The 15,312-nt window shown below is 37.6% G+C and overlaps 1 protein-coding gene across 1 annotated transcript in view; it reads right to left on the bottom strand.

Moving 5' to 3' along the window:
• The window catches only part of CFAP70 (cilia and flagella associated protein 70), a 78,008-nt gene that overhangs the window by 43,204 nt on the left and 19,492 nt on the right, over positions 1–15,312 (bottom strand). Inside the window, exons 8-11 of the mRNA XM_052640446.1 lie at positions 15,031–15,130; positions 9,842–9,976; positions 2,160–2,330; positions 1,895–1,975 (exon numbers count right to left, since the gene is read on the bottom strand). Of these exons, the coding sequence (XP_052496406.1) occupies positions 1,895–1,975; positions 2,160–2,330; positions 9,842–9,976; positions 15,031–15,130 (487 nt within the window). The remainder of the gene's footprint in view (positions 1–1,894; positions 1,976–2,159; positions 2,331–9,841; positions 9,977–15,030; positions 15,131–15,312) is intronic.

The raw sequence follows: 15,312 nt of genomic DNA, 5'->3' as shown, positions 1-15,312 counted from the left end.
ATATATAGGGTGATTATGACTTAAAATATTTTTTAGATAGAAAAATAACTGGAAAGAAAGATAGTAATGGTGGAGGGGGGGCCTTCCCTGGTGGTTCAGTGCTTAAGGATCCGACTGCCAATGCAGTGGACATAGGTTTGATCCCAGGTCTGGAATGATCCCACATGCAGAAGGGCAACTCAGCCCATGCACCATAATCACTGAGCCTGAGGACTGGAGCTAGTGTGCCTGGAGCCCTTACTACACAAGAGAAGCCTCTGCAAGGAGAAGCCTGCACCCCACAGCAAAGAGCAACCCCAGCTTGCCCTAACTAGAGAAAGCCCCAGGCGCAGCCACAAGTAAATAAATAAATAAATATTTTTTTAAAATAGTGGCAGTGGTTATCTCTTGCAGAAAAAGGTTTTCAGTTTTACTCTTGAAAACATCTACCCCAGTTGAAGTCTTGTTTAATTTGTTCAACACTATTCTTAGAATTCTTTTAAGTGAGTGTCATTCTATCTTCTAGCAAACATCTTTCAGGAGTCTTGCAGCAATAATATCATAACCTGATATTCCCACCCACACCCTCCTAAGTACCATCTATCAACTTCAACCTAGGACACTTCTACCTAGATTTTTGCCAGCATCTTAAATACATCAGGTCCAAAACTGAACTTATCATTCCCCTATAATAACCACTATCTTTATTTTTCTCTAGTGATTCTGTCATCTTTCCAGAAAGTGAGGCTTGATACCCAAGTTAGCTTTAACTTTTATTCCTCAACACCCAAAGCTTTCAAATTTCATACCTTGCCTCTGCCGGTTTTTTACTTTCTTTACTGCAACCCTGTCCCTAGATTAAACTGTCATTAACACTCCTCTACTATAAGAAAAACCTATACACTGACATCTGAATCCCCTACCACAACTTCAATCTCTTTTTTCCATATCCTGGCAAGAGTATTGCCCTGACACACTCATGAGGTATTATCTCCACATGACTTAAAAACTTAAATGTGCATCTCTAAGATAAGGCCTAACAGTCCGTCATCCTCCACAGAATAAAGCCCACACTTTTCAGCAAGCCTTTCAAAGCATTTCTAAACCCCACCTCAGTCTCTCTCTTCTTTATCACCTCCTTCTAGAGCCATTACTTTCTTTTCATTTCTCTGTATCATGGTGGTGGCAGTGGTTTAGTCGCTAAGTTGTATCCAACTCCTGCAACCCCATGGACTATAGCCTTCCAGGCTCCTCTGTCCATGGGATTCTCCAGGCAAGAATACTGGAGTGGGTTGTCATTTCTCTATATCATACACTGAATTAATTGACATACCCTGAGTTCTGCTAACTTCTTTGTGTCTTGACTCAAGTTATTCTCTGATCCTGAAATTCTTCTCCTTCCGTCTCCATTTGGCAGAGGGTTCCCTTTATCTTTCACTACTTAGCTTGGATGCCACCCCTTCCTGAAGACTTCTGAGACTGCCTCATCTGACTCCTGAGTTCACACAGCGCCTTCATTTGCACCTCTGCTACAGCAGTCTTCAAGTGTCTGTCTTACAGTTAGTTATATACCAGTCTGTTTTGCCCACCAGAGTGTTGAGTGTCCTGAGAGCATATGAATAAATGCTGTAGATGATAAGTATCTCTACATCCCTAATAGTGCTTAATAAGCATAATTAATGAGACATAATTTTTTAATGCTAGGAAGGACCTTGAAATTAATCTGTTATCCACTCATTTTAGAGTCTCAACAAGACAAAGACATGACCTTACTCGAGTAAGCTAGTCGTGGCAAATATGGGATGGTTACTCAGAAAATGAATTTTCCTGAGCATTTTCCACTATATGATACAATCCTGCTTAGAAAGGACTGATGGATTCAAACTTCATTTTCAAACTCTTCATGCATAGTTACCTGTCCTTCTGGATTGTTGCAAAGGGAGGGTTCAATTTCCAAAGGAGTATCTGAGCTCTGAGACTTTATACTAGGTACTTGCTGAAACAAAATAAGCACGCATCAAAAATTCAGTTCTTACACGGTCTCCACAACAGCAGGAGCAAGGACCATTGTGTTACATCAAAATGTCAATTAAACTGAAGCAATTCATCAAAAGAGAAATCAGTGCAAGCCTCTGGAAAGTAACAAAACCAGCAAAATCGTCAACTTCTCGACAACCTACCACATCCCCAGGCCTAGGCTTTCCTTCCATATCCTTTTCTTTGACTGTTTTATCCTCTTTCAGGTTCTTAGAAACAACTGGTTTAGACACTGGAGAATTAATTCCTCCTACTTTATTATTCTGAATAAAATTATGGCCAGTATCCCGGAACAAGCTAAATAAACATTTGGTCTGAAAAGAAACAAACAAAAAATGTAATTACTCACAGGCAAATGAAACAAACTTAAAAAAAAAAACCTTTATATTTTTCTTATTGAGTTTTTAAAATTTTTACAAATGTTGTGTTGGTTTCTGCCACACAACAACACAAATTAGTCATAATTGTATATATGTCCCTTCCCTCCTCAGTCTCCCTCCTTTCCCACATCCCACCCCTCCAGGTTATCACGAGCACCAGACTAGGCTCCTGTGCTACACAGCAACTTTTCCCCAGCTATCCCTCTCACCCGGATAGTGTGTGTATGTTGATGCTACTGTCCCCATTTGCCCCACTCTCTCCCTCCCCTGTGTTCACAAGACCATTCTCTACATTTGTGTCTCTTTTCCTTCCCTGCTGTTCATCAACATTATTTTTCTAGATTCCATATATATACATTAATATAGTATATTGTTTTTCTCTTTCTGACTTACTTCACTATGTATAATGGTGGAGAAACTTCTGAGCACATTATTCTTTAATATCATTTAGTTTTCCAGATCATTTTAGTATAGTACAATCAGAGATAAATAGAAGCTAAAAAGCTTAATTGCCTTGCCATACGGGCATTCATAGAAAATTAGCTGCCTACCCTAGTTCATTGAACTAGGGTAGGAAAAAAAAAAATCAACAAAGGTGAAATAAGGTTCCGTTTCAGCAGCAAGTTCAAAAGAGACAATGAAATGAATTCTCCCCAGTTTGCTCTGGAAAAATAAAGTTCAATGATTTTGGCATATTACATTACTTGTAGTTCATTCCGTTTTACTGTTAAATAGTATTCCCTAGTACTCCTCGGAAGGAAAGTTATGACCAACCTAGAGCATGTTAAAAAGCAGAGACATCACTTTGTCAACAAAGGTCTGTCTAGTCAAAGCTATGGTTTTTCCAGCAGTCATGTATGGATGTGAGAGTTGGACTATAAAGAAAGCTGAGCGCTGAAGATCTGATGCTTTTGAACTGTGGTGTTAGAGAAGACTCTTGAGAGTCCCTGGGACTGCAAGGAAATCCAACCAGTCCATCCTTAGGGAAATCAGTCCTGGGTGTTCATTGGAAGGATTGATGCTGAAGCTGAAACTCCAATACTTTGGCCACCTGATGCAAAGAGCTGACTCATTGGAAAAGACCTTGATGCTGGGAAAGATTGAGGGCAGGAGGAGAAGGGGACGACAGAGGATGAGATAGTTGGATGGCATCACCGACTCGATGCATGTGAGTTTGGGTAGGCTCCAGGAGTTGCTGATGGACAGGGAGGCCTGTTGTGCTGCGATCCATGGGGTCTCAAACAGTCGGACACAACTGAGCGACTGAACTGAACTGAACTAATTCCCTAGTATAGATGTGCCACAGTTTGCTTATTGATTCACTAGTTGTGGGCATTTGGATTGCTGTGACATTTTAGCTATTATGAATAATGCTATCAACATTCATATACATGTCTTTGTGAAAACTGCAGGTTTTCAGTTCTCTTGGTAGGTTCCTAAGAATGGCTACCCACTCCAGTATTCTTGCTTAGAGAAGTTCATGGACAGATCATGGGGTTGCAAAAAGTCGGAACACGACTGAGTGACTTTCACTTCACTTCACATGGTAAACCTGGGGAATCCCAGGTGGCTCAGCAGTAAAGAATCCACCTGCAGTGCAGGAGATATGGGTTCAATCCCTGGGTTCGGAAGATCCCCTGGAAGAGGAAATGGCAACCCACTCCAGTATTCTTGCCGGGAAAATCCCATGGACAAAGGAGACTGGTGGGCTACAGTCCACAGGGGCGCAAAGACATGACTGAGCACACACACATACACACATATGGTAAGCTTAATATAGATTATGTTTATATTTAATGCAGATTGTCTATATTAAAGTAATTCTGTTTATTAAATTATTAATTATAAACATAATTATTAAACATAAATTATGTTTAACAAAGATTTTCTAAATAGTTGTTCTGCCAAGTATTATGAGTAGAATATTGAAATTTCTAAATGTTAACTGCCAAATTGCCTATTACCTCTTTCAAATCTGTTGAGTTTGGCTTCATGCATAATGAGGTTCTGTTGTTAGATGTACATACATTTATTAAACATGTATTATATATAATAATCTATAATTTATAAATCTTAGCTTCCTGATTAATTGACATGCCACGCTATATCTGTAATAATATTACTCATCTTGAAGTCTATTTTATCTGATATAAATATAGCCACTTAGCTCTGTTTCTATTTGCATAGGATATATTTTCCATCCTTTTACTTCAACTTATGTCTTTGAATCAAAATGTATTTGTTATAGATAGCATATCATCGAATCTTTTTTATTGAAATATAGTTGATTTACAGTTGTTAGTTTCAGATATACAGAAAAGTGACTCAGTTACATACATTTTTCAGATTATCTTACATTATAGGTTACTACAAGATATTGAAAACAATACCTTGTGTTCTGAAGTAAATCCTTGTTGCTTATCTATTTTATGCACAGTAGTTTGTTAATCTCATACTCCTAATTTACCCCTCCCCTCACTTCCTTTCCCCTTTGGTAAACATAAGTTTATTTTCTAAATCTGAGTGTATTTATGTTTTGTATATAGATTCACTTGTATTATTTTTTAGATTCCACACATAAGTGATATCATATATTTGATTTCTCAAATCCCGACTTTTTAAAAAAATCCAATCTCATAACCTCTTTCCTTTCATTGGTGTGTTTAGACTACTCACATGTGTTATTATTAAAATATTTACATTTATATTTGACATTTTGCTATTTGTGTTCTATATATCTTATCTTTTTTGCTCCTCTGTTCCTCCTTTAAGTGCCTTCTTTTAATATTAAATAAATATATTTTTTCTTTTATGCATGTGTATCGTGAGTGAGCAAGTGCTAAGTCACTCAGTCATGTCCAGCTCTTTGCGACCCTACTGACTGTAGCCTGCCAGGCTCCTCTCTGTCCATGGGATTCTCCAGGCAAGAATACTGGAGTGGGTTGCCATGCCCTCCTCTAGAGGATCTTCCCATGCGTATGGTACCTACACACACACTTTTTTTAGCGGTTGCTTTAGAGATCACAATACGCATCTGAACTAATCACAATCTATTGCACATTGAGCCTAACTTAATTCTTGTAAAAATGGAAACTTTATTGTACTACAGCTCCATTCTATTCTCCATCCTTTATGCTACTATTATCGTATATAAGTTATATCTATGTAATGCTTTCAAAATGTGGTGCTAGAGAAGACGTTTGAAAGTCTCATGGACAGTAAGGAGATCAAACCAGTCAATCCTAAAGGAAATCAACCCTGAGTAGTCATTGGAATGACTGATGCTGAAGCTGAAGCTCCAATACATTGGCCACCTGATGTGAAGAGCTGACTCATTGGAAAAGACCCTGATTCTGGGAAAGATTGAAGGCAGAAAGAGAAGGGGATGACAGAGGGTGAGATGGTTGGATGGCATCACTGACTCAATGGACATGAGTTTGAGCAAATTCCAGGAGAGAGTAAAGGACAGGGAAGCCAGGTGTGCTATAGTTCATGGGGTCATAAAGAGTCACACACAACTGAGTGACTTTCACTTTCAGAGTAAAGGGAGGAGGAGGTGGTTTAGAAGCAGATGTTGGTAAGAATGCCTCAAACTCCACAGTTTTTCATGCATTAATACTTCTCAGTTTGTTGATGTCTTTGGTCAATTTCCAGAGTGCTAAAATGGCATTTTGTCAATGTGTTGAGCTTTACAGTTGCTTCTAGGGGGAGAAAATTTGACTACCTTGTCACTCAGACATAGCCAGAAGTGATTCCTCTCAAGTATTTTTCATATATTTAAAAAATTATGATTATGTATGTATAAAAAGTTGTGATCATAGTAGATGTAGTTTTATACCCTTTTTCATTTAACAGACTATCACATGTATCTGTTCATGTTTTTTAAGTTTTTCCTAAGAATAATTTGATTAATCTTCTTCACATGCATATAATAAAAGTAATAAATAAAAATGTCTGTGTGTCACATATATCTCTAGTGCTTTATGTATTTTCTCTCTTTTAATATGTAAAAGAATTATAAGAAACAAGTACTGTCTCCATTTTACTAACACATAAAATTGAGAGAAATTTGGTCACTTGCCGTAAGTCAGTAAATGGCAGCTAGTCTGGAAGTTCCAGAATTCAATCTAGAAACTGCCTGACATCAAAGCCTATAACCTTTTGATTATGATATACTGTTTCCCTCACCCAGAGCACCTTGAAAGGACTGTTAGGATAAAGTAGTTTGTATTTTGGGAATAATAGTCATCATTCTGATACATATTCAAACATTTCCCCTTATTTTTTAGGTACATTGTAATTTGGTTTGCAGTGGTTTCTTCTATGTATGCTGCTGCTGCTGCTAAGTCGCTTCAGTCGTGTCCGACTCTGTGCGACCCCATAGACGGCAGCCCACCAGGCTCCCCGGTCCCTGGGATTCTCCAGGCAAGAACACTGGAGTGGGTTGCCATTTCCTTCTCCAATGCATGAAAATGAAAAGTGAAAGTGAAGTCGCTCAGTTGTGTCCGACTCTTCGAGACCCCATGGACTGCAGCCTACCAGGCTCCTCCGTCCATGGGATTTTCCAGGCAAGAGTACTGGACTGGGTTGCCATTGCCTTCTCTGTCTTCTATGTATAGGAGATCTTTATTTTTTGGCAATCTAAATCTTTTATACCTTTCATTCTTCTCAAGCACAGGAAGTCTTCCCTTAATTCATATATTTAATTAATAGCCACTTCTATATCTATAGACTTCACATTTAACTCACTTTAGTAAACTCACTAGGAATTTATCATGATCTATGCTATATGCAAAATTTTTGCTTCCTTTTTTGCATTTAATTATCTACAAAGCATTAATATTTATCTTTTTAAAAAATTTTATTTCCTAAGTATATATACTTCATTACTTTCTTTTCTTGCTGCACTGGGTCTTCACTTGTGCACTAAGCTTTATCTAATTGTGGAGCATGGGGGCTGCTCTCTAGTTGAGGTGCCAAGCTTTGCACTATGGTGGCTTCTTTTGTTGCGGAGCCCAGGCTCTAGGCACGTAGGCTTCAGTAGTTGTGATGCACAGACTTAGTTTCCCTGCAGCATATGAGATCTTCCCGAACCAAGGACTGAACCTGTGTCCCGTGTTGCAAGGTGGATTCCTTAACCACTGGACCACCAGGGAAGCCATAATGCTTATCTTTTTAATGGGCGCGGGTTCCACCATTTTTATTTACAATAGTCTATTAATCCATCCTGTATTATTAGACATTTAATCTTAAGTTTAGGTTTGCTATTATTGACCCCCAAAAGTTTTCATGAATATAAGGCCTTTGATCCTATTATTTATTTCAGACACATCCCTATAAACCTGACTTCTGATTCAAAGGATACTTATACAGAGCTTATTACTCATTTGGTTTTCAAATAGAGATGATGGGTCATTCATGACTCTGTTATTGAGTAATAGCTGTCCTAATAATGCTGAAATAGTAATGTGTTTTTGTTATTTTTGATTTTTATAAAGCTGCACTTTCTCCTAAGAAGCAACATCATAAAACTGATCTTTCTCTTAAATAAATAATTTGTATTTTAACATCTGAAAATTGCAAGAACCATATTACAGCTCATTAATCAGTACATGGATTTAAATTTTTGCATACTGAACACAATAGACTTCTTGCATTATTCTAAAGATTTTGTGTCCAACTTGATTGAGGTAAAATTGAAATATAGGCTTACTTTAGAGATACTGCAGGTTGGTTCCAGACTACATCAATAAAGCAAATATTGCAGTAAAGCAAGACATGGATTTTTTGGTTTCCCAATGCAAACAAAAGCTATGTTTACACTATACTGTAATCTATTAAGTGTACAATAGCAATGTCTCAGAAACCAATGTACAGATCTTAATTTAAAAATACTTCTTCACTTAAAAATACTTCTTCACTTCTTCACTAAACAAAGGCCAAAATGATTAGATTCATAAAAACACAGATCACTATAACAAATAAAACAATAATGTTTGAAATACTGTGAGAATAAACAAAACGTGACAGAGACACAAAGTGAGCAAAATGCGGCTGGAAAATATCACCCACAGACTTGCTTATCTCAGGGCTACTACAAACCTTCAATTCGTAAGAAGAAAACACAACATCTGTGAAGAATAATAAAGCAAAGCACAATAAAATAAGGTATGCCTATATAGGAGGCTTCCCCAGTGGCTCAGCGGGTAAAGAATCTGCCTGCCAGTGCAAGAGACACAGGAGACGTGGTTCGATTCCTGGGTTTGGAAGATCCCCTGGAGGAGGGCAAGGCAACCCATTCCAGTATTCTTGCCTGGAGAAGTCCATGGACTGAGAAGCCTGGTGGGCTACAGTCCAAAGGGTCCCAAAGAGTCAGATCTGCCTGAGTGACTACACACGCACTCATGCCTATATCAGTTCAGTTCAGTCACTCAGTCGTGTCCGACTCTTTGCGACTCCATGAACCACAGCACGCCAGGTCTCCCTGTCCATCAACAACTCCCGGAGTCCACCCAAACCCATGTCCACTGAGTCGGTGATACCATCTAACCATCTCATCCTCTGTTGTCCCCTTCTCCTCCTGCCCTCAATCTTTCCCATCATTAGGGTCTCTTTAGATGAGTTAGCTCTTTGCATCAGGTGGACAAAGTACTGGAGTTTCAGCTTTAGCATCAGTCCTTCCAATGAATACCCAAGACTGATCTCCTTTAGGATGGACTGGCTGGATCTCCTTGCAGTCTAAGGGACTCTCAAGAGTCTTCTCCAACACCACAGTTCAGAAGCATCAATTCTTCGGCACTCAGCTTTCTTTATAGTCCAACTCTCACATCCATACATGACTGCTGGAAAAACCATAGCCTTGACTAGATGGACCTTTGTTGGCAAAGTAATGTCTCTGCTTTTTAATATAAACTACATATTTAAAGTATATGATTTCATCAGTCAGAATAACCAATATTCTCACCATCTCTAAATTTTTTCTGATATTTCTTTTGTAATCCATGCTTCCGTCTATCCCTGCTCCCAAGCAACCAATGATTTGCTTTCTACTTTCTGATAACTGTATTTCATTGGCATCATTCAGTATGTACCCTGTTTTGTCTGGTTTCTTTCATTTATCATAATACATTTGAGATTCATCCATGTTGCATGTTTAATAGCTCATTCCTTTTTAATGCCAAATAGTATTCCATTGTATGGTTATACCACATAATTGTTTTTCTGAACACCTGTTGATAGAAATTTGGGTTGTTTCCAGTTTGGGGCTTTTTGTTATCCTAAAGTTTTTAAGATTCAAAGGCAAAAGACTTCAAGGCTCTATATTTAACATCCAGTGTATCAACTGTTTTCAAATATCAACTGCAAAGATGTGTGTGCTAAAGATATAAGTAAACACATATATAAGAATAAATTAGGATGATAACTTCTATATTAATTTTTCTTACCTTTTCATAGACTGTACTATCTAGGTAAGGGTAAACATGAAAAGCTCCCCGAATCTTCTTTACACCTGGATACAGCAATGGCACCATATTAACATAAGCCACACCATGAAATGAAAACTGACCTTCATCATCAGTCTAAAGGAATAAAAACAGATAGCTGTTAGTGTTACAGAGTAATGTAGCATAAGGTCTGGAGCTCTGACTGAGCAGTGCAAAGACCTGACTTTAGGAACTAGCTATGCTACTTGATTTGAGCCAGTTATATAGACATTTTGGGTCTCTGCTTATTTATTTATAAGTGGGTTTAATAATATCATGATCACTGAGATAATATATATTAATGGTGTTAATTAACAGTAAAGATAGTAGTTTGATAAGCAAATACTCTAATAATGTATATTCAACCAAAGAGTCAATTTCTCCATGTTGCTTCTTAGGAAAAAATGAAACTTTGCAAAAAAACAATAACAATAACAAAGGCTTAAAAGAAATCAGACTGTGGCCTTAGCTTTAGTTCACAGGTTCATATAAATGAAAAGACCCTTACAAATCATCTGGACCAGTGATGACAAACAGGATTTAACTTATGGTTAAATTCTGATATTAGTGGAGGTGTTTTAGAATACTGTGTTGACAAAGATTCTACATCCTTATCTGGATTCAAAAGGATGGGTTCAAAAGGAAAGGATATTTTGATTGATCAGTATTATCTGCCATGGATGAAGGAGGATGAATGACAGTCTGCCATCATATATTTGTCAACCCTGCCCTCATCTAAATTCTCATTACACAGATGAAGAACATGTCAGTAAATATACGTTAACATAATTCTTAATGGCTGTATGGTTTGCCATAGAAAACATTTACAAGGAAAAAATCAATTAAATGAAGGAAAACACATTTAATTTCTACAAGGTTAAAAGTAATCTCTTTGATTTTGCTGATTATAACAATATCAAAGGACTTCCCTGGTGGTACAATGGAGAAAACTCCACCTGCCACTGCAGGGACATGGATTTGATCCCTGCTCCAGGAAGAGTCCACATGCCATGGAGCAGTTAAGCCCATGAGCCACCAACTATTGAGCCCGTGTGCTGTAGCTACTGAACCCGTACACCTAGAGCCTGTGCTTCGCAATGAGAAGCCCACAGCTACAGAGTAGCCCCCACTCACCACAACTAGAGAAAGCCCACGCTCAGCAATGAACATGCTGCATAACCAAAAAGAAAAGAAGAAAACAAGACAAAAACAGTAATCAGAAATCAGACTTAAAGTCCTGTCTTCATAGGATAACATTACGTTGCTTTAGAAATCATATCCCTGATGAATATAAATTTCAAAATCCTCAACAAAATATTAGGAAACTAAATTTAACAATACATTAAAAGAATTATACACTATGACCAACTGGGACTTAATACAGGGATATATGAATAGGTTCAGTTCAGTTCAGTTCAGTTGCTCAGTCGTGTCCGACTCTTTGCGACCCCATGGACTACAGCATGCCAGGCTTCCCTGTCTATCACCAACTCCTGGAGCTTAATATCCACAAATCAATCAATGCAACATACTACATTAACAAACTGACGAATAAAAATCACATGATCTTCTTGACAGATGCAGAAAAAGCATTTGATAAAATTCAACATGCATTTATGATTAAAAACCCTCAAGAAAGTGGGTATAAAGGAAATGCATCTCAACATCATATAGGCCACATATGACAAATCCAAAACCAACATCATCCTCAAAGGTAAGAAGCTGAAAGTATTTCCTCTGAGATCAAGAACAAGACAAGGATGCTCACTCTTCTCACTTTTATTCAACATAGTATTAAAAGTCTTAGGCACAGCACTCAGAAAGCAAAAAGAAAAAAAAGGAATCCAAATCAGAAAGGAACAAGTAATAAAGCTGCCACTGTTCGCAGACATGGTATTGTACACAGAAAATCCTAAAGATGCCATCCCTAAACTACTAGGACTAATAAATGAATTCAATAAATTTGCAGGATATAAAATCAATATCAGAAATCCACTGCATTTCTACATACTAACAATGAATTATCAGAAAGAATAAGAAAACACTCTCATTTAAAAATGCATCAAAAAAAATAAACTATCTAGGAATAAATATAAGTAAGGTGGCAAAAGACCTGTACTCTGAAGAGTACAAGATACTAAGGAAAGAAACTGAAGACGACACAAACAAATGTAAAAATATACCATGCTTATGGATTGACGGAGTTAATATCGTTAGAATACTACTCTGCAGGCACTAAAGATTCAATGCAATTCCTATCAAAATACTAAGGGCATTTTTCACAGAACTAAAACAAATAATTCTAAAATTTGCCACGAAAGGAGGCTCTAAAGGCTCTAAAAGGAGCCACAAAAGACTCTGAATAACCAAAACAATCTCAAGAAAGAAGAATAAAGCTGATGATATCATGCTCCCTGATTTCAACTATACTACAAAGCTAGGGTAATAAAGACAGTATGGTACTGGCACAAAAACACACACATAGATCAGTGGAACAGAATAGAGAGTAAAGAAATAACACTCATATGGTCAATTAATTTATAACACAGGAAAGAAGGATACACCATGAAAAATACAGCCTCCTCAATAAATGGTGATGGGAAAACTTGACATGCAAAAGAATCAGCTGGCCTACTTTCTCAAAATGTATACAAGACTAAACTCAAAATGGATAAAAGACTTAAATGTAACACCTGAAACCATAAAACTTCTAGAGGGAAACAGAGGCAATACACTCTTTGACAGCAATATTTATTGGATAAGACTCCTCAGGCAAGGGAAACAAAAGTAAAAATAAATTGGACTATATCAATCTAAAAAGGTTTTACACAGGAAAAGAAACTAAGAGCAAAATGAAAAGGCCACTTACTAAACGGGAGAAAATATTTGCAAACTATATATTCAAAATGGGGTTCATATCCAAAATGTACAAAGACCTCATACAACACAACATAATAATTAAAAAAAAAAAAACCAAACAACTGGATTTAAAAATGGGCAGAAGATGTTCATAGGCATTTTTCCAGAGAAGGCATACAGATGACCAACAGATATGTGAAAAGATGTTCAATACCAATAACCATCAGTTCAGTTCAGTTCAGGTGCTCAGTCGTGTCCGACTCTTTGAGACCCCATGAATCGCAGCACGCCAGGCCTCCCTGTCCATCACCAACTCCCAGAGTTCACTCAAACTCAGGTCCATCAAGTCAGTGATACCATTCAGCCTTCTCATCCTCTGTCATCCCCTTCTCCTCCTGCCCCCAATCCCTCCCAGCAGCAGAGTCTTTTCCAATCAGTCAACTCTTCTCATGAGGTGGCCAAAGTACTGGACTTTCAGCTTTCGCATCATTCCCTCCAAAGAAATCCCAGGGCTGATCTCCTTCAGAATGGACTGGTTGGTGATCCTTGCAGTCCAAGGGACTCTCAAGAGTCTTCTCCAACACCACAGTTCAAAAGCATCCATTCTTCAGCGCTCAGCCTTCTTCACAGTCCAACTCTCACATCCATACATGACCACAGGAAAAACCATAGCCTTGACTAGACGGACCTTAGTCGGCAAAGTAATGTCTCTGCTTTTGAATATGCTATCTAGGTTGGTCATAACTTTTCTTCCAAGGACTAAGCATCTTTTAATTTCATGGCTGTAGTCACCATCTGCAGTGATTTTGGAGCCCAAAAAAATAAAGTCTGACACTGTTTCCTCTGTTTTCCCATCTATTTCGCATGAAGTGATGGGACCAGATGCCATGATCTTCATTTTCTGAATGCTGAGCTTTAAGCCAACTTTTTCGCTCTCCTCTTTCACTTTCATCAAGAGGCTTTTTAGTTCCTCTTCACTTTCTGCCATAAGGGTGGTGTCATCTGCATATCTGAGGTTATTGATATTTCTCCTGGCAATCTTGATTCCAGCTCGTGCTTCTTCCAGTCCAGTGTTTCTCATGATGTACTCTGCATATAAGTTAAATAAGCAGGGTGACAATATACATCCTGACGTACTCCTTTTCCTATTTGGAACCAGTCTGTTGTTCCATTACTCAGCCATAAAAAAAGAAATCTTGCCATTTGTGACAACATGGATGGATCTAGAAAGTATTATGCTAAGTGAAATAAGTCAGACACAGAAAGACAAATACCACATCATCTCACTTATATGTGGAATCAAAAAGAAAGAATAAAACAAAACAAAAACAGAGAAAAACGGGTAGTTGCCCGAAGGGAGCGGTGATTCAGTGGGTGAGAGGAAACAACTGAAGGAGATTAAGAGGTCCACACAACCAGTTATGTAATATATGTCACAGAGATATACTGTAATAATATACAACATAAGGAATGTGGTCAATATTACTGTAATAACTTTACACGGGGACAGATGGCTACTAGACTTATCATGGTGAACACTTCATAATGTATGGAAGTGTCAAATCATTATGTAGTACACCTGAAAAGCTAACAATATTGTGCAACAACTATATTTCAATTTTTTTTAAAAAAGGTCTTCTGCAGTAGACATTGATTGACCTACTTCCTGTGGTTTCCTTTTCAGCAGGATAGGAAGCAACTGTTGGCATCATCAGTGGGATGAATTGGAAATAGAGTCATTCGGACAAATGCATTTATTTTTATCATAAACAAACAAAAAACAGTAGAGAACTTGTTCCAGGCTCATCAAAGCTATATCTTTATAGAATAGTAGCACATCTATGAAAATTAGCAGGCTAAAACATTTTAAGTAGGTCAGTCTAAAATAAATTTGGAAAGATGTATTAGGTTGAACCATACAGCCAATATTTAGCTACTTTTGGTATATTCAAAGGCTATTTCATAGTTTTACTTATGGTAAAACTATAACAAAGGGCTAAAGGGAAACAGGATATCTGAGAATAAAGCCTAAATAATTCTTAGTGGACAACAGGGAACTAGGGTTACCAGTCATTCTGATTTGCCAGGAGCAAGGAGTTTCCTGACACAGGAGACTTGCAGCACTAAAACTGGGAAATTATTAATATTAAGCAAATTAGGATGAGCTGGCTACCCTAGGGAACAGCCACACAGTTCACAGTTTCCTTTGGTATTAGAATCAGAAGTAGAGTAACAGGCTGGGTCTGACACAGCATTTCTTCTACAAATATTTTTTAAGTGAACAAATTTACCTTTTCAAATTTAGCAGATTTCCCTTTGGGCACAGCAACCAGAGGAACCCTTGTGATCTCTACAGGCCAAAATCGGCAATCAGCAATTCGCTTCTGAAAACTGCAAATTAAGAATCAGCCCATTAGCATTATATGCAAAAAGGAGATTAATGTAATTAAGGTTAAAATGAAGTATCTTGCTCTTTAAAAGCAATGGAATACTTATATGCAAAAATTCTTATTTGGTATGTGAACTTTTAAAATCTTCTCATAGTTATAAAATTCCAAAAATAATTATCCTAT

The sequence above is a fragment of the Budorcas taxicolor genome, chromosome 5 (assembly GCF_023091745.1).
Source record: "Budorcas taxicolor isolate Tak-1 chromosome 5, Takin1.1, whole genome shotgun sequence".
Lineage (NCBI taxonomy): Eukaryota > Metazoa > Chordata > Mammalia > Artiodactyla > Bovidae > Budorcas > Budorcas taxicolor.
The sequence above is the reverse complement of the archived record's forward strand: the minus strand, read 5'-3'. Positions and strand labels throughout refer to the sequence as shown.